General features: G+C 36.5%; 1 protein-coding gene across 1 annotated transcript; it reads right to left on the bottom strand.

The window, feature by feature from the left end:
- Positions 1-209: 209 nt before the first annotated feature.
- On the bottom strand, positions 210-21,154 carry INTS13 (integrator complex subunit 13). Its single transcript, XM_010200747.2, has 17 exons — positions 20,791-21,154; positions 18,324-18,555; positions 16,893-16,967; positions 16,075-16,277; positions 15,722-15,802; positions 14,459-14,549; positions 12,581-12,709; positions 10,895-10,979; positions 9,234-9,323; positions 8,256-8,345; positions 6,614-6,792; positions 5,574-5,744; positions 5,023-5,177; positions 3,806-4,036; positions 2,566-2,705; positions 1,955-2,090; positions 210-922 (listed from the first exon to the last, which is right to left on the bottom strand). The coding sequence occupies exons 2-17, from the start codon at positions 18,546-18,548 to the stop codon at positions 883-885; spliced, it is 2,121 nt and encodes a 706-aa protein (XP_010199049.1). The 5' UTR covers positions 18,549-18,555; positions 20,791-21,154; the 3' UTR covers positions 210-882.
- Positions 21,155-21,173: the final 19 nt, after the last annotated feature.

Raw genomic sequence — 21,173 nt, 5'->3', positions numbered from 1 at the left:
TATAGTTATCATCAACTATGGCATTTAAAGTTTTAATTGAAGAAATATGAACATATTAATTTAGTTTTAGAAGAGCTCACAACAATGTGTCTTAACTCAAACTATAATATATCAAACCTGTGAGACCCTGAGTTGCTTATACAAGCTAGAATAAGGCAATGGATGCAGGTCAGAGGAAGACTTTGAAGGCAAATTTAATCAAAAAATAATTTAATAATTAGCAAAAATTTTATTTTACTTTTGCTTACAAAGAAGTAACTCCAGCACAAGAATCTGAAAAGCTTTGTTTTCTAAAGATCGTTTCTAAATAATTTTTAAAAGCCCTTAAACCAACTATTTTTATCTGTAAAACCACTCACTCTCCCACTCCTCAGTCGCAAACCAAGACTGGCATTTTCTCAGATCAGTGACTAGGTACTCAGTGTGAGGTCTTTTCCATAATTCTGGAATCCTGAGCAAGTTTCATATAAATAAGAGTACTCATGAATCAACATTAACAATATTATCAGTTAATTTTCAATCAATTGAATTATTTTTTAAACAGTCATCACTGATTTTGTAATATTAAACAATATTTATGGGAAAGAACTTCAAATTCTGACTAATATTTCTGATTACATGATTTAGAGTCCAGGGCAGCACAGGCTTTCTTCAGCCTAGAAAAATGACTGTAAAATACTTAAAGACAGTTACTTATTTGCACACTATTTATTTAATGTGATATGCACATTTCATATTTTATAGAAAAAATAAGAATAGAAAAATGTGAAAACCAACCAAACCAGAGCTATACAATTGTACTGAAACGGTACCGGTATCAATTCCGGCATTAAATATTTTAGTGATTCACTCAAATTTTGTCCCAAGAAACAAAATTAATCATCATTGTCGGCCTGTTTTTCCATTTTCTGTCGTTTCCATCCTGAAATGCAAGACAACAGTTGGTAAGGCTTCTTACTGGAAATATAATCAAGAGCTTCAGAAAACAATCTAACCTTTTTCATACAAATTTTTTACTTCACTAACCATCCTGTCTCTCCCTGCTCCCACATGCACAATCTTACTTCCATTTCATCCTTCTTGGAGAAGCATTCAGGACATAAAGTAAAGATTTATGCAAAGAAACTTTCTAGCAACAACTGCAAAAAGCTATCCATTATCAACTTCAACAGATAAAAGCCCAAATTCACATGGACTACAGAGAATCTGTATCTGAAATTTGAGCTTTAGCAGTTTGGTTCATTTTCAGCGTCCTTACACCATTTACCGAACCACCACCATCCTATTTCATAGAATCACAGAATGGTTTGGGTTGGAAAGGACCTTAAAGATCCCCCAGCTTCAACTCCCTGCCATGGACAAGGACACCTTCCACTAGATCAAGTTGCTCAAAGCCCTGTCCAACTTGCCCTTGAACAATGCCAGGGATGGGGCAGCCACAACCTGTCTGGGAAATCTGTTCCAGTGCCTTACCACCCTCACAGTGAAGAACTTAAAAGCAGGCTGGCTTGGTTTTTCAATATTTTATGGTAGAACATGGATTACTATCAACCTCATTACATCACAGGGTGATTCAACCTCTCCATTTATAAACCTTTTTTTTTTTTTTACATTGGCCATTACTTTGAAAGCTAGAGCATGCAACAGAGTGGCAGAAGAAATCTCAACTTAGCTACCATTTAGACCCCTAAAGTTTAAGGGGTTTGCTGCAAGGGCAATCACTAAAGCCCAGGAAAAGACCATTTATCAGCATTTGACCTTACTCAGCACAAATGCAACAATTGAAAAGCAAACACTACTGGAATTCTCCATCAATGCTGAGAGATAAAGGAACGTACTTATACATTTTAATCCTCAAAAAAGTATCTTTTTAATGCTGTAACTGAAGTATTCCTCCATACTGCATATTCACTACTGCTAAGATACTTGTAGTGATGCATTTACTGATACAAACCCATTTTCTTCTTTCAGATGTTGATACAGCTCAGCTTTGTTGTTGACAGAGTTCAAACGACCAATAAATTCCTGATGTTTCCTAGAGTTCGCAGTATTAATCCTGTTGCTCCATAAAGACAGCAAGGACATGGGCCCTAAAATTGCATGTAAAGAATGTAAGTGATTTAATTCTGAATTCTTAAATGTTACATCCCCATAAAAGCTAAGAAGACATTACAGACCACGGCAGTACAATATATTAAACCTCCTAATTTTAAATAACCTTATACAAGAGCCTTAATCAATAGAAACTATGCAAAGCAATATCAGATCAGAGACAGTGATTTCTGATATCTGTCCTTAAACAACATTTCTGACATACAGTAGCTCAAATAACAGCAGAAATTTGTCCAAACCCGTCAACCCAAGTACCTATCAGTAGACTCTCACACCATCTTGGTATTTCTCTTTACATTGACCTGTTGAGGTTAAAATAGTTATCAAAAATTTCTCAACACTGAGTGTTTAATTAAAAACTATCCTCTTTAATGCCAAGATCACTTTAGAAAACAGACTGATACGACAACTTCTCTCTTTAAAAAAAAGTCTGTTGCAATTCTTTTGGTTTACCTTTTGCCTTTTCAACTGTGGGCATATCATCCATTGTAATAAGCGGCTTTTTGTTGGGTGGCTCAGGAGAATCTGGGGAATCTTTGATAACTTCTGCTTCTGCTAGTTCTTCTTTTTCACGATCCAAAAGACCTTTTAGCCTTTATGAGGGGGAAGGAAAACAGTGAAGCAAAATATGCTAGAGCAGCATGTATGATTCTCAATACCTTTCTGTACTCCTCACAGTTATACGTAATTCAAATAATACAAAAAATAACTCTTAACTCCTTGAAATGAGTGAAAAACATTAGGGAAGACAGGACAAAAAAGACTTCTGAATAAAGTTTTAAGTCAAGGGAAGGATGTTAAAATCCAATTTCACCCAAGTTACTTAGCAGTACTTATATTGTTGTTGTTGAGACAGTTAACCATTCTGAATTTTGAAGGAAAGACTAGGTAGCGAGTATACAAAAATAACTATTTATTACCTTTCCTACATGAATGCGGACCTATACCAAATCCCTTTTATCTCAGTCCCTGTTTTTGTTCCACACGTTAATGTAGCAGCAATAGTCATTGGCATGGTGACAATAGCACGGGTGAAAAGCTCCCCCTATCCTCATGATTGCAGCATGCACAACACATATACAAATGAAGTTCACTACTATCAAGGTTTTTTGATCATCACTTTAGAACAGTAGTTTCAAAGATGGCAAACAGACAAGACTGACGGAGGCTTAGCACTTACACAAGTTACAGTAACAACAGGAATTACAGACAGTAGGTATTCAGTCATTAACATCTTTCCATGAAAGAGCAGAGTCAAATACATGTGGATTATGTACATGAACACTAAACTATCAACAAATAACTGCCTGTCCCAAGCCTTTTGTCATGCTTTGTATTTCTATCATGTAGTTTAATGTCTAAGAGGTAGTGTGGTCACAAAATCCAACAGCAGCGACTGCAAAGCATCTGCTAAGCAGTCAGTAACTTGTCCAAGAACCAATCATACTGCTTGTATAATGTGTTAAATTGAGAAGTCTGATAAGCAGGCACGGTGATAAAATGCCCATTTCCCAACCTTGATAATAGTGATGGATCAAAAAACCTGGGGATCCACACTCACTGGTAGTAAGCCAAGCTTACAAGCATGAACACGTCACATTGAAACCTGCAACTGTTTCAATACAAATCCTCTTTAAGGTAGGGCAGGAAAAAATTATTAAGCTACAGTTCTATTTCACATTAGAACATTTACCTTTCCGATTCTTGCCATGGCTTATCTGATTCATAGTCTTTGCCCAATTTCTCTGACTTGTCTTCTTTATCTTCTCTCTTTCTACCTCGTTTTTTGCGCTCCTCTTCTTCTGGTGGTTTGCTTCTGCAAGCCATCAAACACTCTAAGACTCGCTGGTGTTTATCAGAGTTGTTGATGTGTGCTCGTACAAGGGTCTCCAGTTCATTCCACATAATCCGGTATTGCTCGTCTCTAAGCAAGACCAGAATAAAAAAAAAGATATTACATACTGGATTAACTGGATCATTAAACCACTGAATAAATTAAGGTTAAAAATCAAACTTAAGAAGCCAAAAAAAAAACCACCTTCAAACCCCAAAATAACTCTGAAGAGATTCTCTGTCCTCTTGTACTGCAGGTCTATCCACGTGAGATTACTCCATCCTTGAAAGCATGTTGCATGTAACAGTTCCAAATTAATATCCAGAGTTAAGTTTAAATTGGGACAGACAGAAATAAAATTCTGAACTCCCACAAGATCTCACTGACAAAAAGTACTTCTGGATCCTCTCAAGTGTTTGATAAATCTGCAATGTCAGTATATGCAGAGCGTTACCCATGTAGTGATGTGCAAATTAATTACTATTTAATTCTTTGGATTAAAAAAAGAAATTAGAAAGAATTGTACTATGCTACTGTAAATAACTTCCAGTCATGTGAGTAAACCTCCTGTAGCTGAATTTCTTTTTGGCCAGTGCACACATCACTATGAGGGAGCTATCAGAATGTTCTGTGCTTCTTTTGAAGGAGTAGCCCCCATTTTAAACAAATGGTTCAAAATTATTTGACTATTCTAATATAACCCCATTTTAAAGCATTGTTCATTTATAATGTGCTTGGGTTTTTCTTTTTGATTAGTTTAAAATTATTCCACTTTCTCCGTCGTAGTTACTGATCTCTTTCCTTTCCTGATGACTACCTTTGCTTTCAGTTTTTTAACATACAATTCCTGGGTAATAAAGTAATGGGTTTTTTTTCGCTACCATACAGCAATATGAGTACCATGATAGCCCCTAAATGATGCAGGCAAAGTACCCAGTGTTTGTTTTGAGCACGTACAGCATTTCCTTTATACATATTAGCTTTGGACAAATTTTTAAAATTTGGCATGAAAACAATGTAAACAGAGTATTTCTGAAAAACAGCTCAGCATCAAGAAAAAGAGATATGCATGGAACCTTTTTGGACCCTTTCCTCTGGTACCAACTGTTGAAATGGGCAGTGGATCATTTTTCCTCTCCATGTCTACCAAATTGTATATTGTTTTTTGACAATTCAGAACATCCTCATCAGTCATTGCTTCTTTTACAATCACACTGGCTAATGGCACTACCTGTAAGATAAAACAAAAGTCAATAAAGAGAAAATCTGGGCAAATCACAGGAGAGAAACAGGAAGAAGAAAGAAATCAAAGGCAACAGAACCACGGAACACTACACAACAAATACATCCCTCTCTTATCCTCAAATTAGTAATTACTCTGAGCAAGTATAAGCAGATACACATTTTCTTTACCCAGCAGCACAGAAGCTTGGTCAGATTAAAATATTCGACTCTCGACGTTTTGATAATATGTTGACATACAGAATTGTTAAGCGAAAATAAAGCTGAAAATAAGCTCATTTTGTAGCAAATGATTTATCATGAAATACAGTTAATATTTCATCAAGTGGTAAGGTGAAATCTAATCTAGAATAGAATAAAAGGTTACAAATCCCAAGATACTTACAGCTTGCATGTTGAAGATGGTAGTCTGAGAAATAATCATAGGCCAGTAACGAGTATGTTTCTCTAACTGATCTTTTGCACGTTCCAATGGAATTTCAAGACTTCCATCCATCTTATATCTGGGCTCTAGAAAAGGAGTTAATCGATTTTCCCTCATAAATTCACCAAAATCCTAATGATAACCAAACAAGATACAATTAGGCATTTCTTTAGGAAAGTAGCTTTCACTGAAAGGGTGAAACATCACTAACAGATATGTACTTAGTTTATCACTAACTGTTACGTACTAACAGTCTTGCTTATCACTGTGTACCATCCCCACAACTAAATTTGACCCTAACAACCAGAGCCCTGTATCTGTCTTTCAGATGTATATTATTTGAGGTGAAAACAACAGCAGTTGTGTAAATATATGGGTTAAAAATTGATGCAGGGTTTTTGATGAGGAAGCCTTCTGGATGGATCTGCAAGGTATTTCACATATGGGAAGAGTTTTATTACGTTTTTCTGGAAGCCAGTTCTGCTCTTTTACAACAGATATAAAGGATGTGTTGAAAAAAGGAAAAAACTCTAAAATGAATGACAGTTGATTGTCTGCTCCATATCCAGGATTCAAAGCTGACAATTTCATCTTTTATATTTCTTGCACAAATCTTTCACATATAGTCTAGCCTTCTAAAAATAAGCAGGATATAGTTCTATGGGTGTCCAAGTTCACCGAAAGAACTTGCCATGAAAAATGTTATTCTAGAATCAGAGCAAACTTTACTTAGTGCATAAGGAGGCAGGTACTTCCTTGACAGAAATGATTCTATGACTCAGGCATAACAATAAGCAGAAGTATTACTTTATACTTAATATGTATCAGTAGTACAAGGAAAATCACTTTGACCACACAATCTACTCCAGCTCTCCAGAACATGTACCAACATTTCCTTTACACATCGATTGCACTACGTCTCTTGTCATCTGAGATAAGCAACAACTTAAGAAGAAACCAAACCTAACCAAATCATAACAACAAAAGGAAAAGAATCATACTGTAATCCGGTAGTCAGTTACTCTTCCACCACACCCTTCACTAATCGATGGGGGATCTTCTAAAATTGATCGTGAGCTGCTTAACACATGCAGAAAGATTTCTCCTCCATGGCTGCTGAGCATGTGACTAATTACTTTAGAGCCAGACTTGCGTGGCTGTTCCAACAAAACAGAACGACCTGTTGGAAACGAGATCGGTTTCATTCGTTACCACATGCTGCCCTTTTAAATTAAAAGCTACACATACACAATACAGGTTTGCCCCTTGACAGTTAAGGCTCTGAATCCATTAAAGTTGGAGTTTCACCTAGCTGGACTAGAAATAGCTTTCTTCTTTGAATATTTACCCCATGTCTTTACACAGAACAGTGTCATATGCTTTTAAATTTTACAGAGATCAAAAAGCCTCTCTCTTGGACCAATTGATCATTTTCTCTGTAGAACATTACTCTTAGGAAAAAATATATATTTGTAGGATATTAAAATGGTATCTTGTGTAAGGGCAGTTTGCTATCTTTAATTATTACAGATTATGTTGTATATTAAACTTGCTTGGCCCTACTGCAGAAATTCTCATTAAGCAACTTCTAAAAAGTAACAATCTACTTGAGTATAAAGGTATAAATACTATTTATTAATGCTCAAAACAGATACCATTTTTCAGACAGAGAAACAAAACTGCCTTTATCTTATTTCCAGTAAAATATACTAAGCATAGAAGGGTTTCTTTTCCAAAAGAGTTGTTATTGCAAAACAAAAATAGATCAGAAGACAGTGACTATCTGAAATAGGCTCTTAACTTAGGTTCTAACCCTTTTTATTAATCAACATTTTTTTCTGTACAGAATCTTTAAATATATTAAGACATCATGTTTAATAACATCACTGCAAATTTAAATAAATGACTTTGTCTGAAGTCATTTGAAGTAATTTGATTCAAATGACTTCAGAAAACAGTCCATTAAAAGGACCTTTGTAATGCAGTTTTGTTTGCAAAATGTTAAAAAAATTTCCCTGTCATTAACATTAACTACACATCACTTGTTTGGAAGAAAGCTTTGGCTTGCCTTCCTAACATGTATATCAGTGGCAACCTCTTATAACAAGATTATCCATGGCAACGGGCAAAATCTTGCAGATAATCAAAAGCTAACTAAATCTAACCTACTTTTTGATTCATGCCAGTACACATACATATGTCCGTTTCAATTGACCAAAATAGTAAGTCATCATCAGTTAAAAGAGCTTTCTGAGGCTGCCCAGCACCTGCTAAAAATCAGGTACAGCCATAAATTGGTAATGTCTTAAACAGTCAGAGTAAGCATTGTGATTAAGTGCACTACCACTTACTGAAAGCAGTGTTTCCTACTAGATATCATCAGTTGAAAAGTATTCTACGTTTGCATTCAGAAGAGAACTACTGGAATTCAACACTTATTCCTTCTTAACATCTCTGCTCCTATTCAACTTTCAAAACACTTTCCCTTTGAGTACATTTTGCAATTTCCTTCTCTTATTTATACGCCAGGTTAAGATAAACAACGTTTACAGCGTGTAGAGATTCATTGCTGTGCAAACCAAAATGTGGCAAGTGCTCTATTCACAATATTAACAGTTAAAATGTTGAAAGATACAAATTTACCATTGAGGAGAAAGTTAGTAAGGCATGAAGAAGGTCTGCTGTTTACATCTACTGGTGAAATTCTGTATGCTCCAGTGCAATAGTGCAATTCTGAAAAAACAAATGAGTAGAAAACTGAGTTATTTCCACATAAAAAAAAATCCCCAAAAATAAAGGAATAGGAGGCTATTCCACAATCAGTACAACTAAAAAGTCTACCAGTCTCAATCTAAATTCTGCTTCCTTCACCACATCCTCACAACTGTTTCAACACAGACTCCCAAGCCTTATTTCCAGTAGCACCTCCAGTTCCTTCTCTCTTGAATTATTTCACTGTAGAGTCAGCCTCCTCTTATTTCTCTTATATATATTTTTAATCTGGTGGCTGAAAAAGTCATCTTAACTTGCTGATAGCCCACAGGATGCCCAGTGGTTCCTGTGCTACCTTAAATCTTCCCTTTCCCTCTTTTACTTGTATTTGAGTAGAGGTCTCCTATATTCAGATTTGAAAGTTTAATATCGAGAGAATAGTCAACTGAGAGTATCACTGCATTTTCTAACAAAGCTTTTTTCTGATCACTCTGAAGATTACACTAAAGATAGTTTGATTCACCCCCTGCCCCCAAACAAGAAATAAAACCAAAAAATCTGCTACTTTAAGAAAACATCATTGTGATACTGACAAGGTATACTTGGCCCTGTGGGAGGCACAAATAATTACTCAGCATTGTAATCTCATAACTTCATAATACTTAAAGAGACTGATAAAAGCGACTAAGAAAAAGATCACTGCCCCTCTTATCTGTTACACAAATCACCGATTAGCCAAGATCAAGAGAGCATCATATAACTGTTAGTAATGCAGAGTGCAGTCAGCAGCAAGGTTTATACAGCAAAAGCAGCATTAACAAGAAGTGTATTACCTCCTGGTTCAGATTCGTATCAGTTTATGGAGACAACAGTATTTGAGTATCATTTTTGTAAGACCATGTTACCTACCAACACTATTTGTTCGAGGAGTACACCACTTTAATGTCACAGTTTCTTTAAACGTGCCTTCTCTGCTATTGCCACCTGTGTGATTATCACCTGCAATATGAAGTCAGATAAAGCCTGTGATCAACTGGATTTTCTTTATTATGGAAAAAAATCGTAAAACTTCTAAGGTACAAAAATATTTATAACAGGAACATATACAAAACAATATACTTTTTAAAACTTAGATACCTAACTTGAGCAAAAAAAAATTATTAGTAGTGACAGTTCAAAAAAATAACCTTTTAAAATCAGTAGCTGTTGCACATATTCTAAAAATCAATTCAGCAAATAAAATACTGCAGCGTCAGAGTACATTCCATAGGTTTCATTCAACATTTACAAAATTAGAGATATGTTTTGTCTGTAACTGGCTTTTCCCCCTCCTTTCTAAAATGTCTAGGACTTCAAGACAATTTCTTATTTGATTTTCCACACAGAAATCAGAATCCTTAACAAATGCTAGAGCTGATTATTTCTTGTACATATTGTATTCCGAAGTTAAAACTGAAACTGATCTAAAGACACATTTGACAAGTGGGGCTTTTGGGAGAAAGAAGTATCAGGCCTCATTATCCTGCTTCTTTGCTATGACAGATTCAATCTGAACATCACTAAACATGTTTTAGTGATAAAACATCTATAAGCTCAGGTGAGTTGTTACTGTAGCATCTATTTTTTCCTCTCAATCTTTAATCACACACTTCTGTAAAATACAGAGCACAGTACTCATAGATGATAATGAGGAGTTACCTCTTTTTCCTCAAAGTAATGGTAATTACTTCACCAAAAAAAAAAAAAGCAAAATCCCTAAAATGACTCTTTACACATCATATGACTTCAAACTTCAGATAAGAAATATCCACTCTTGGTTAAATAACTCTGACATAACTCATTTGTTAATCTTGTTGCTTTGCTTTTAATTTTGTTAATACAGAACTTTTAGTCCAACTATTGACAAACTTTTTACATCAAGTACTGCTGTCCGAACACTTTTGTCTAAGGCTCACTGTTGTGCTTTTCTAACTTCAGTTATTAAAAACTCACCTCAGAGGAATACTTGGTAATCCAATTCCAAATTTACAAAAAAATATGCCAGTCATTTCAAATATAAGCAAGCTCAAAACCCAAATAACTGCTGTTTTTTCCAAAGCAATTACTGTCACAAACAAGATTATGAGATGTAAAAGTGATGTCCACCTTACTTAACAGACAGAAAGTTCAATCATGCAACAAATAATTTTCCACAAATACCCACAGAGGTACTTTCCTTTGTGAAAATCACCACACATCTGGTCTCTCATCTACTTTTTATGTATTGATGAGAAGTTGGCACAGTCCTCAAATCTCAGACAAATATCCTGAAACATATATGAAACCCTGACCTGTTGTGAATTTGAACTGTTTTTTTCACTGTTAAATCCTTATTGCTACATCAAACTATGTCACTAATGAGTAAAACTCCAATGCTAACATTACAAATCAAGCTCTTGGGTTTTAAGGAGTAACTGAAAACACACTAGCCAGGCCTGAAATTTACATCAACTTGCAGCTCACAAGATTTCTTTGTGAATACTTCCAGCAGGCTAATCAAAAGCCACTTTTGGAGGACTGTTTCTACTTACCACTCTTCAAAAAGTCAACATGTGCCTCTTTGTGATGAAGAAGCTCTACATCATAGTTGGCTGATGTGTTAGCGTGTTGTTCTTCCTTTAAAAGACAAAGGTAGAAAGAATAAACATAGTTGTTTTAGCTAGAGGTCATTGTTTTCATAATTAATGATTCTACATTTACCTTTCACTCCAGAAGAAAACAAAAAGTCTCCAAAGTGCATCAGACAACAACGGGATTGCAACGTTGAGGAAACTGTTTGCTCTCTGACCTGTTTAAGGATGCAGACATCTGCTTTTCCTCTTTTTTCTTTTTTTGAAACCCTATGGTTTCCTCCTAACTGCTTTTGTGTAAATTAGTAAAGTTAAGGAAGCCTATGACACATTGAATACCACCAGTGGTTAAAACTTACTGAGCAGCAACAAATGTTCACTGCAGAATAGATTGGTAACAACTTAACTAAAAATCTCAAGAATCCAAACAAAAGAAAAGCCACACTTCACGCTTACTATCGTTTCCATGCACTTAAGATATATATGAACTGCACTTGTAGATCCAAGTTCACAAGTAAATAAAAAAATGTTTGTAAAGAGGACACTGCATCTTTAAACAGCCACAGAAGACTAGCAAAAACAGAATAGTAACCTTGGTAATTTATAACAAGTTTAAAAAAAAAAAGAGGAAAAACAACAGAGAACCCAACATGGTCTATTACTATAAGGACAAAGGCAGAAGGGAAAGGCATAACAACAGCACACAGGTCAGAAAGTTGCAGACAAGGTATTTGCAAACTTAAGTCACATTTATGTCATGACCCATGTCAAAGTTCATTAAACTGTGAAAATATTTTACTTAATTGTCAATACAATACTGCTAGTTTTCAAAGATGTAAGTAATGACTGGCAGTATTAGAATATGATGAATTTTTTTACATCAGCAAAGTTTATCTGCTCCTGCTCTGTCCTTTTTGTTTGTCTCAATACTGACACTTCCATTTCAATTGTCTCTAGCTGCCCAATCATAAAGTTACTGTAAAGCTAATAATACTTGAAATTCTTAGTTGTACGGATTTCCCTCCCAGTAGTGATAAAAAAAATATATTAAAAATAGGGACATTAACAACTTTGAACATAAGATATTTAATTTAATATAATTTTAGCTAGATATATCCCTTATCTCCCTGTTTCTGGTTTATGCATCTTCAAACTGGAAAACCTACTTGAAAACATTTAGTTAGAAACCAGTTATTAGTTACAAACACCTTTATATTGAGTGGGCATGATAATGAAACAGAGGAAAAGAGACTCACTATGCCACTATAATGCACAAGGGTCAAGAATATCTAAACACAACTAGAAAAAGAATCACAGACAAAGTAATCTGAGATAAATAAGATAGTATTTATATAAAATAACAAACAGAACTGAAATAACACTTGTATTGCTACATCAAAAATTGAGATTCAGCAATACAATATTTTGTTCTGTGATCCTTCTTTCCTTCTTTTTCCCCCTTCTTTATTTTTTACTAACCTGGTCACAGACATTGAATGTGGGCTAATTAAAAAAAAAAAAACAAAACAGAAAATGATATGGAGAGAAAAACAATGTAAAAATTCAATTAAAATAAACATTAAAAGTTTTCAAACAAATTTACAAACGATGTAGCTAGTCAATAAAAAGCTATAGACACATCATTACCTTCATGGGAATGTTAGTTATTGTGGTTGAAGCCAGATCAAAGTGTTGTTGTACTAAAACATTCAGTTTTGTAGCCAGATGTCGTCCGGCACGGACACTGTGCACTTCACTCGTTAAAACAGGTGAAAGCTAAAAGACATTGACATAGAACACATAGTATTAGTGGATTAAGCTCTAGCATCACCTAACAGCATTTTTCATCTAAAACTCCAATATAATCACATTTATATTGCTAAATTCAACTGGGGGAAAAATTACCATCCAAAAATCTCACATAATGGGAAACTAAGAAGGAAGAAGTAGAAATTCTTTCTCATTCAGAATTTTGCAGGCTATGCTAGTTGTTATGGTTGCAGTTGTTACACACTGTCAAACAAAGAAGTAGGATAAAAAGTTGAAGTTATTTATCATTAAAAGGAAGAATTAGTATCATAACATGGGGAAGAAATCCTCTTCATAGCAGCTCTGGGCCTAGTTTTTTGCTTTTTTACCTGTCGAGTAACAGGAACAAGCTAATTTTTATGTACCTACCTGTAAGGGTGCCACTTATACACAAAGGAGACAAACACAAGCCCTAAGATACATTTGATTTTTCCCTAGCCACAAGGACATTTGTTTTAGGTTTAAAAAAGCTTAAAAAAACTTTAAACAAATGAAAAAACAAACCCAAATAACAACAAAAAAAACAAAGCCCATGAAACCCAGTGTTAAAGATAACTGTCTTACAGAGGAAAGTAGTACTCAATTTATTCTCTTCTGTTCACATTTTTGGGGGTTTTGTTTGTTTGTTTTACACAACTACAAGGCAGTTTTGTAGAAAAGAATCTCAGGAAGGTAGCTATTACAGGTCTTTTTATTTTGAAATAACACATAGAACTAGACAATTTTCATGTTAAAAATAAGACCTTTCTCTTCTGTCTTTCCTCTTTCTTACAGACAGCATATTAAAACGCTGAGCAAAGTACACTCGTGAAGGGCAGAATATATCACATATATTCAAAAAAATATGTCAACAATTTGTGGTTTCAAACTACCACAAATAAGCACAAAAGTCACAGAGCACATGTGCTTTCATTACTGAACAACTGAGATGTTAATATATAGAACAATTTCTTACACACATCCTTTTACCTTTTTGTAAAATAATCTTTAAAAGTACCTGCAGGGTACTTCAAGTAGGCTCCTACAAGATACTATTCTTTCATTTGGAAGCAGATGAGCTTTCCAGTGCTCTTCACTAAGAAGGCATTCTATTTGCTAACAATGAAACAACAGAATTCATACACAAAAGCTCATTTTGGTTTCATGAGAAAACCACTCAACCAAGTCTACCATCTGCTAACATGTTAGTCTGAACAAGATGGAACATGAAGTGCTGAACAATATTCATGTCATTCAGTAACAGGTATTTGGGAAAATGAGGCTTGTGCTAGCTGGCAGATTATGCTTGAATAACAGCAAAGTTACTCAACTAACCTCTTCAACACACCAAGTAGCTGATGGTTTTCCACTTGATTACTAAATGTGCATTACCTTCTCAAAAAAAAAAAAAAAACAATAAACCTAAGGCTATCATTCTACAGCATTAATATGCTTTCTTCACAACAAAAAAGAATCATGAATGATTACACAAGAAATTTAAGCAATGAAATGAAAAAACAACAAGAAAAACATAACATAGAAAACATAAGAAAACAAAGAATATATTTGAGATGGCAATATGTAGGCTGTCAACTTTTCAAGGAATTACCTGTACTTTTTCCTGCATCTTACTAGAGAATCAAAACATTATTGCAGAACATTTAATTTGTGCTATTTTGAGGGTAACGTGGTTCCTAACAAATAATTAGATAAATTTTCTTATTTTAAGTCCCTTACCTCTTTTTTAGGACGATCTGAAACAAGGCTGTCTTCGCCAACTGGGTAAGTGTGGATTAAGACCAGTTCACATTTCTGAATCTGCATTAGACTGGAAAATAAAAACATTCTATTTAAACTTGAGCATGGCAGATTATGTCCTAGAAATTGTGTCAGTTCTACCAAGATTTATCTAATTTCCAGAACAGAGAGTCATAAAGGTATATTACAATATACTGTTTCTGAAAGCATTCTGTAGAAACTAAGTTACATTAATGATTTTCAAAAGCACATACTTAAAAATAAGTTTTTAATCATAATAATAAAAAAAGTATAACATTTCCAGCTATTAAGATCCTGTAGCACTATGTTTCTTTTTGGACATACCAATGGAATAGATCCATAATCAGTGTAATCTATTCAGCTTCATTCAACTACAAAAGATTTGTGTCTCTGAGCGTGTGCAGAGATATTAAAACCAGAATTCCAGTGACCATGAAAATAACTACCCAACAAACATGCTTATTTCCTAAGGTGGCTGGAAATTTGTAGAGATACATTGTTTTGCATCTCTTCCTACAGGGATGAGACCACTTTTTTGTCTTTATAGTGGATTTTGAACCCGATTCCCTGTGGCAGTATGCTTTATACATACGCAAAACTGCAATTGCAGCAGGTAAATAGACTCCTGCTTCTGCTATTTAAGTGCCTAAGGAGCAACCAGGAGCAGGATCTCAACTTATAATACACTTCACAAGGCAATATACAGTCTCTGGGTCAAACAGTTAACTGTTTAATTAGATAAAACACATGGTGGAAGAATGACTTCTTAGAGGAGATGCAACCTGTATTTCAAGGGACTCTTTTATTGCAAGGGAAGTATTAGGCAGCACAATAATTTAGAAACTGATACCTAGTCACAGGGAGCTATTTTAGTCAAAGAAAGTTGACTATAAAATTAATACAGTGTTATTGATACAAAAATCAGGTTTGATTACAAATATACAACAAGAGATAGTTACATGTCTCCTTTTGGAGCAAGATGTAAGTAACAACTTAAAAGTAATACCATTCTATGAGAAAATAGGATGATATTGAAAAGCTAATGATTATACATCAACTTAAAATCCACACTATCATGAATTAGCTTCCTCTATTTCAGACAGGCATTCAAACAGTTCACTAGTGTAAGTTTTAAGTAACAAAAATACAGCCATATTTCACAGGGGATGTAAAAGGCATGCACAGAATAAGAGAAACTACATTTGTAAAAAATATACTCACTGATCTGAATTAGCTGCAAGCTTATTATGCTCATGAATAGTTTCCTGAACACAATCCTCAAGCATCCGAACGTGACTGTCACTACAAAGAAATTTAATATGGTTTTTTATGCAAGATAATCAATTATCCTGTTCAAAGAAGCATGACACTAAAAGCTCTCTAATTTCAAGTGGGAAATTTTTGGTTTCTGACTGTAACAGACATGAAACCTCTAATAAGGCAAGAAATGACCTAATAACACAAGAAAAAGGTGGCTACTTAGGGCACTAATTCTTGACAAGCAATGAAAGACTTTAAAACAGAATGTTATTTCACATAGTTTTAGAACAATAGAAGCACATTATTGCACACACCTTTTTGCGTTGGTGATACAGATTATTCTCCCCCTGTTTCCAACACGTTCTGCATTTTCCATGAGCATGGTTCGAGCCTCATGCTGGTATTCTGTTATTTTGCAGAGTGCTTCAACTGCTGCAACCAGACCATGAAGTATGCTGCAGCACTCAGGATCCGCCCGAGGATTAGGTGGCCCAACAGCTGCTAAGGCTGCCATCAACTAGTCAAAAAGAAAAAAAAGGAACTATTACTGAAAGTTACTTTCCAGCCATTTGTTAAAACGATCAGTTAAAAGAAAAGCCATCATTATAACTTATTTTACTTGCGAAATAGTACTGTTGAGAGAAAAATCAGAGCAATTAAAAGACCATCATATGTTGCCAGCTTTCAGGAAAACACTTGGCCCTAAATTACCCTTTGCAATTAATTTATTAATTGTTACTGAGCCTTGAGAACATAATATTCCCATGTATGGCAGAAAAATATCTGTTTATAATATCATGTAAGTATTACCAAAAAAAAATCCAAATTCAAAATTTAAGAAGTACGCCCAACTTACAAAAGAACTAGGTAAGAAATTTTTTCATAACATTTATTTTAATGTGTAACTCTATACTCAAGGCTACTGGGTTTTAAAAAAATTATGTAAAGCTGCTTATAGAACAGCCCAGTTTCACAGGCTACTTCCTGAAATTCTGTTACACAATAATTTCTGACCAGATCCAATAACATTTCAATTAACCAAATTTATTTCATATTGAACTTAGTAAGAACTTGCTACTTATTCCACAACTAAACTAGACTTGTGAAACAAAAGAACAGTTCCAAAGCACACCTCCTGCAAGTTCTGATCTTCTTGAGTCCAAGAATTCAAGACATGAGCTCCAGAATCACTCACAATGAAATTCACCTAAAAGGATCAAAAAAGCACAGGTAAGATAATAGCCATTATGGTTACTTCCCCAAATCACAATACAGATTACTCCTTTTTCTTCTGATACGCTAAAGATATATGCAAAAACAAGCCAAACTAAGAGAGAGACAACAAAACCTCCTGCTCTATTCAGTTACCATTTAGTAACATTAACAACTTACATCATTTGTATTTTAAGCTACTAAATCAATCTCTACTCCAAATGAACCCCATGGGATATTATGAAGTATTTGAATAATTACGTAATATTTTTTAGTAGAACAGATACAAAATAAATCCTAATATTGCAATATTCTCCAAAGACTGCCACAAAGTAAATATCTAGAAAGATTTCATAAACGGCACATAACAAAGTATGTTCTAATGATGACAAAAAAGTCAAGAGGAAGCATACCTTCCAATTCAATTTCAGTTTCTCATACCACACGAGCTACAGTTCAGCCACTCAATTAAAATCCACTAAGTATACACTTGATATAACCCCATAATGGCATTTCACTGGATATTAAATGCTCTAAATTAGACTTAAAATTAAATATTAATTGTCTGAGAAGCAGCACATGTAATCCATCCAGGCAGCATGGCTGACACATCAAATCAGTGAACTACCAAAGGTATTTGTTAGTGTCTGGCCTCTGTGTCAGCTGCTCTGACATAGCCATTATTCCAACATCATTAGTTTGTACCCATATCACTGTCACAAGGTTAACTTTCCTTTTTAAGAGTAACTAACCTTTAGGGATTTCACAATGGTTTAATCATTAAGGAGAAAATATCTAACAAAACAGCCATTAGTAACCTTAATATCTGATACAGTATTACAAAACATACCATGCATTTATTTTTTTAAACAAGGAGCTGTGTGTCTGGTAGCTTCAGTGATCCTACCTCTTCCTAAAGTCGAGAATTCCTTCAAAGTTGACACCAAAAACCTTACCAAGTGCTACCAAGTGCATTTAGAAACAAAATTAAAGCAATGCTTCACTCAAGTTTGTATCACCTCAAAGCTCAGGAGAACACAGTAATAAATCTGTATGTTACCTTAAAGCACCTGTCCTCATGTTTTGCACTGTTACAAAGTAACATTAAGACAATGAAATGTTCCCAATTTAAATAAGTAAAGGTATTCATATTATTACTCAAACCAATTTAAACAGCTACAAAACATATCAACAGCACACAGAAATTTTATAACAATTTATAATAAATGTATAATAAATTATATTTTATCTGTTGATCTATCCAACAGCTACTAACACTAGAAGACTTTGTTAAAAGGGAAAAATATCCCTTGTACCATCAAGTATCATATGTAGTATGACTACAACTTACCAATTTCTTGAAAGGGAAAATATCGTACATTATTCTACAGTACTCCATGGATGATTCCACTGAACAGGTCCACAGTGATTTTGATATGGGTGCTAGAGGTATAATTCCTTGGGTCCGATTCTTTACTAACATATCGAATTCAACATGTTGTCGGCATGATTCTGCCATATATGGGCAGTGATCCACAACAAAAACAGTTTTGTGAGACTCAGAAAAGATTTTCATTTTCTTCCTAAAAGAAGCAGAACAATAAAATCAGACAGAAATTGTACATAGCAAACCTCCCCACACACACTGCAAGATGACTGTGCGATTTATATAGTACAATCTTACCAGAATATGCAAGTTTTGAAGAAGTTACCTCTTACAGTATTTAGATTACATATTTCATACATTAGCTCCTATAAAATTGTTGTTCTTTTAAAGTATCTATTTACATGGAGACAAGTACCTTCTAGAACTCCTACTTGTCTGTATATTTTGTAAACTAGATTTATCATCAGAAGAATGTTTCTTCTCAGTAGGAAAAACATGGGAAATACCAAAGTATACTGTTGAAAAGGCAACAATGATGCACAGAATTACCCTCCCCGCTTTTCTAATTAAATAAGAAAGCTTTTAAGAAAGAAAGTACAGAATCTTCTTCCTACTTACAGCTCACTTACTAAAATAAGCAACAGGGGAAAAAAAATAATTTACACTTAGGCTATACAGACCTTGGAGTAACATTAGACTTCAGATTTTTAGTCTTCCCTTTGCTAGGTATATCTTTATATTTTTAAAATAAATACGTGCATCTGTACTTTGATCTCTCACTGATAGACATAACAAGTCTGAAATTACAATGTTTCCTATCCAGCAAAACTCATAGAATCAGACTCTTTCAACTATGAAGCTAGAGAACTCTGCAATTAAATGTAGTGCAGTTCCCTGTTTCACAACCACAGACTGAGCTTCCTTCTCCTAGAAGAAATACTGGAAGAAATACTTTTGAAACTACCGTAACATCAGATCCTGTGTTAGAGTGGACATCATAACTTGAGAGATCCGAACTACGCATGAAAATTAATCTTAGTGTTACTTAGATCACCAATCATAGAACAGTTTGGGTTGCAAGGGAACCTAAAAAAAACCATCTATAGCTCCAACATCTCTGCCATGGGTAGGGACACCTTCCACTAGACCAGGTTGCTCAAAGCCCCATCCAGCCTGACCTTGAACACTGCCAAGGGGACATTCACAACCTCTCTGGGCCACCCGGGCCAGTGCCTCACAACCTCACAGGGAATAACTTCTTCCTTACATCTAATATCTGCATCTGCCCTCTTTCAGTATGAAGCCCTTACTCGTTGCCCTATCACTATACGCTCTCGTAAAAAAAAAAAAAAAAACCCTCTCCAGCTTTCTTGTAGGGCCCCTTTAGGTACTGGAAGGCTGCTAGAAGAGCTTCCTGGAGTCTATTCTCCAGGCTGAAAAACCCAACTCTCTACCTGTCTTCAGAGTAGAGATGCTTCAGCCTCTGATCATCCTTATGTCAACCCTCTGGACTCACTCCAACAAGTCCATATCCAGAGCTGAACAAAGGACTGCAGGTGAAGTCTCACCAGAGCAGAGGGATGGAATTTCCTCCCTCAACCTGCTGGCTACATTCCTTTGGATACAGCTCCAGATACGGTTGCCTTTCTGGCATATTGTTGGCTCACATTAAGCTTTTCATCCACCAACACCCCTAAGTCCCTCTCCACTGGGGTGCCTTCAATCCACTTATCCCCCAGCCTGTATCTGTTTGGGATTGCTCCCACCCATGTACCGGGCCTTGGCCTTGTTGAGCTTCATGAGCTTTGCATAGGCTCCTATGACAAGCCTGTCCATGTCCCTCTGAGTGGGTTCCCTGCAACGTGTTGACTGCGCCATACAGCTTACTGTCAGTGGCAAACTGCTGAGGGAGCCCTAATCCCATTGTCTGTGTCACCAACCAAGATGTTCAACAGGCAATCCCAATCCTAACCCCTGAGGAACACCACTCGTCACTGCTCTCCACTTGGCCATCGAGCCTTTGACCACAACTCTGAGTGTGACTATCCAGCCAATTTCTTATCCACCGAGTGGTCCATCCATCAAATTCAAGTTCAGAGACAACAACGTTGGGCAGGACAGTGTCAAATGCTTTGCACAAATCTGCAGGGCAGGTCTCACACCCGATCTCAGCATCAGGTGCAGCTGCTGGGGCACACCGCAGCCCTTCTGCGGAAGCCAAGGCCAGCACAGCGCCTGGGGACAGGCCCAAGAACGTGCACTCTTTAGCGTGGCAGAGAGCCAGAAGGACCAGGGAAGCCGAGTGCTGGCAGTGAGAAAGGAGAGAGGGAGGGCGCGCGGGACGCACAGACGCAGACGACTGGCGGGGTCCGGAGAGGACGAGGTCGGTCCTCGCCCGCCCGCAGGCCGGGAGCAGGGATGCGTTTCTCACCTGGGTCGACTCCTCCTCTGGTGCAGAAGTCCCGGGCCTGCTCCGCGCCGAGCCCGGGCCCGGCCGCGGGCTCGCTCCGAGGAGGAGGGATGAGGCCCGCGGCGAGCCCTAGACGGGGTCGGGCGCGGGCGCCTCCGGCCAGGCGACCTCCATGCTCCGCCGCCCGCTTCCTCTGCCGCCGGTTCCGCGGCGAGGACGGGGCCCGGCTCCTGCCTCCGCGCCCGACGCCCGCGGGGGTGGGAGAAGCGGCCGAAGCCCCCCCCGCTCCGCCCACCCCTGAGGCCGCGAGACCCCCGCGCGGCCACTTACGCCGCTGGCGCAACGGCTCCCCCAGCGCTGGCGGGGGGAGCGCCTCTCCCCTCCTCCCCTCCTTCCTTTTCTCC

Source organism: Colius striatus, chromosome 1 (assembly GCF_028858725.1).
Source record: "Colius striatus isolate bColStr4 chromosome 1, bColStr4.1.hap1, whole genome shotgun sequence".
In the NCBI taxonomy this organism is placed as follows: Eukaryota; Metazoa; Chordata; class Aves; order Coliiformes; family Coliidae; genus Colius; species Colius striatus.
Note: the sequence above shows the minus strand (reverse complement) of the source record. Positions and strands in the feature narration are given on the sequence as shown.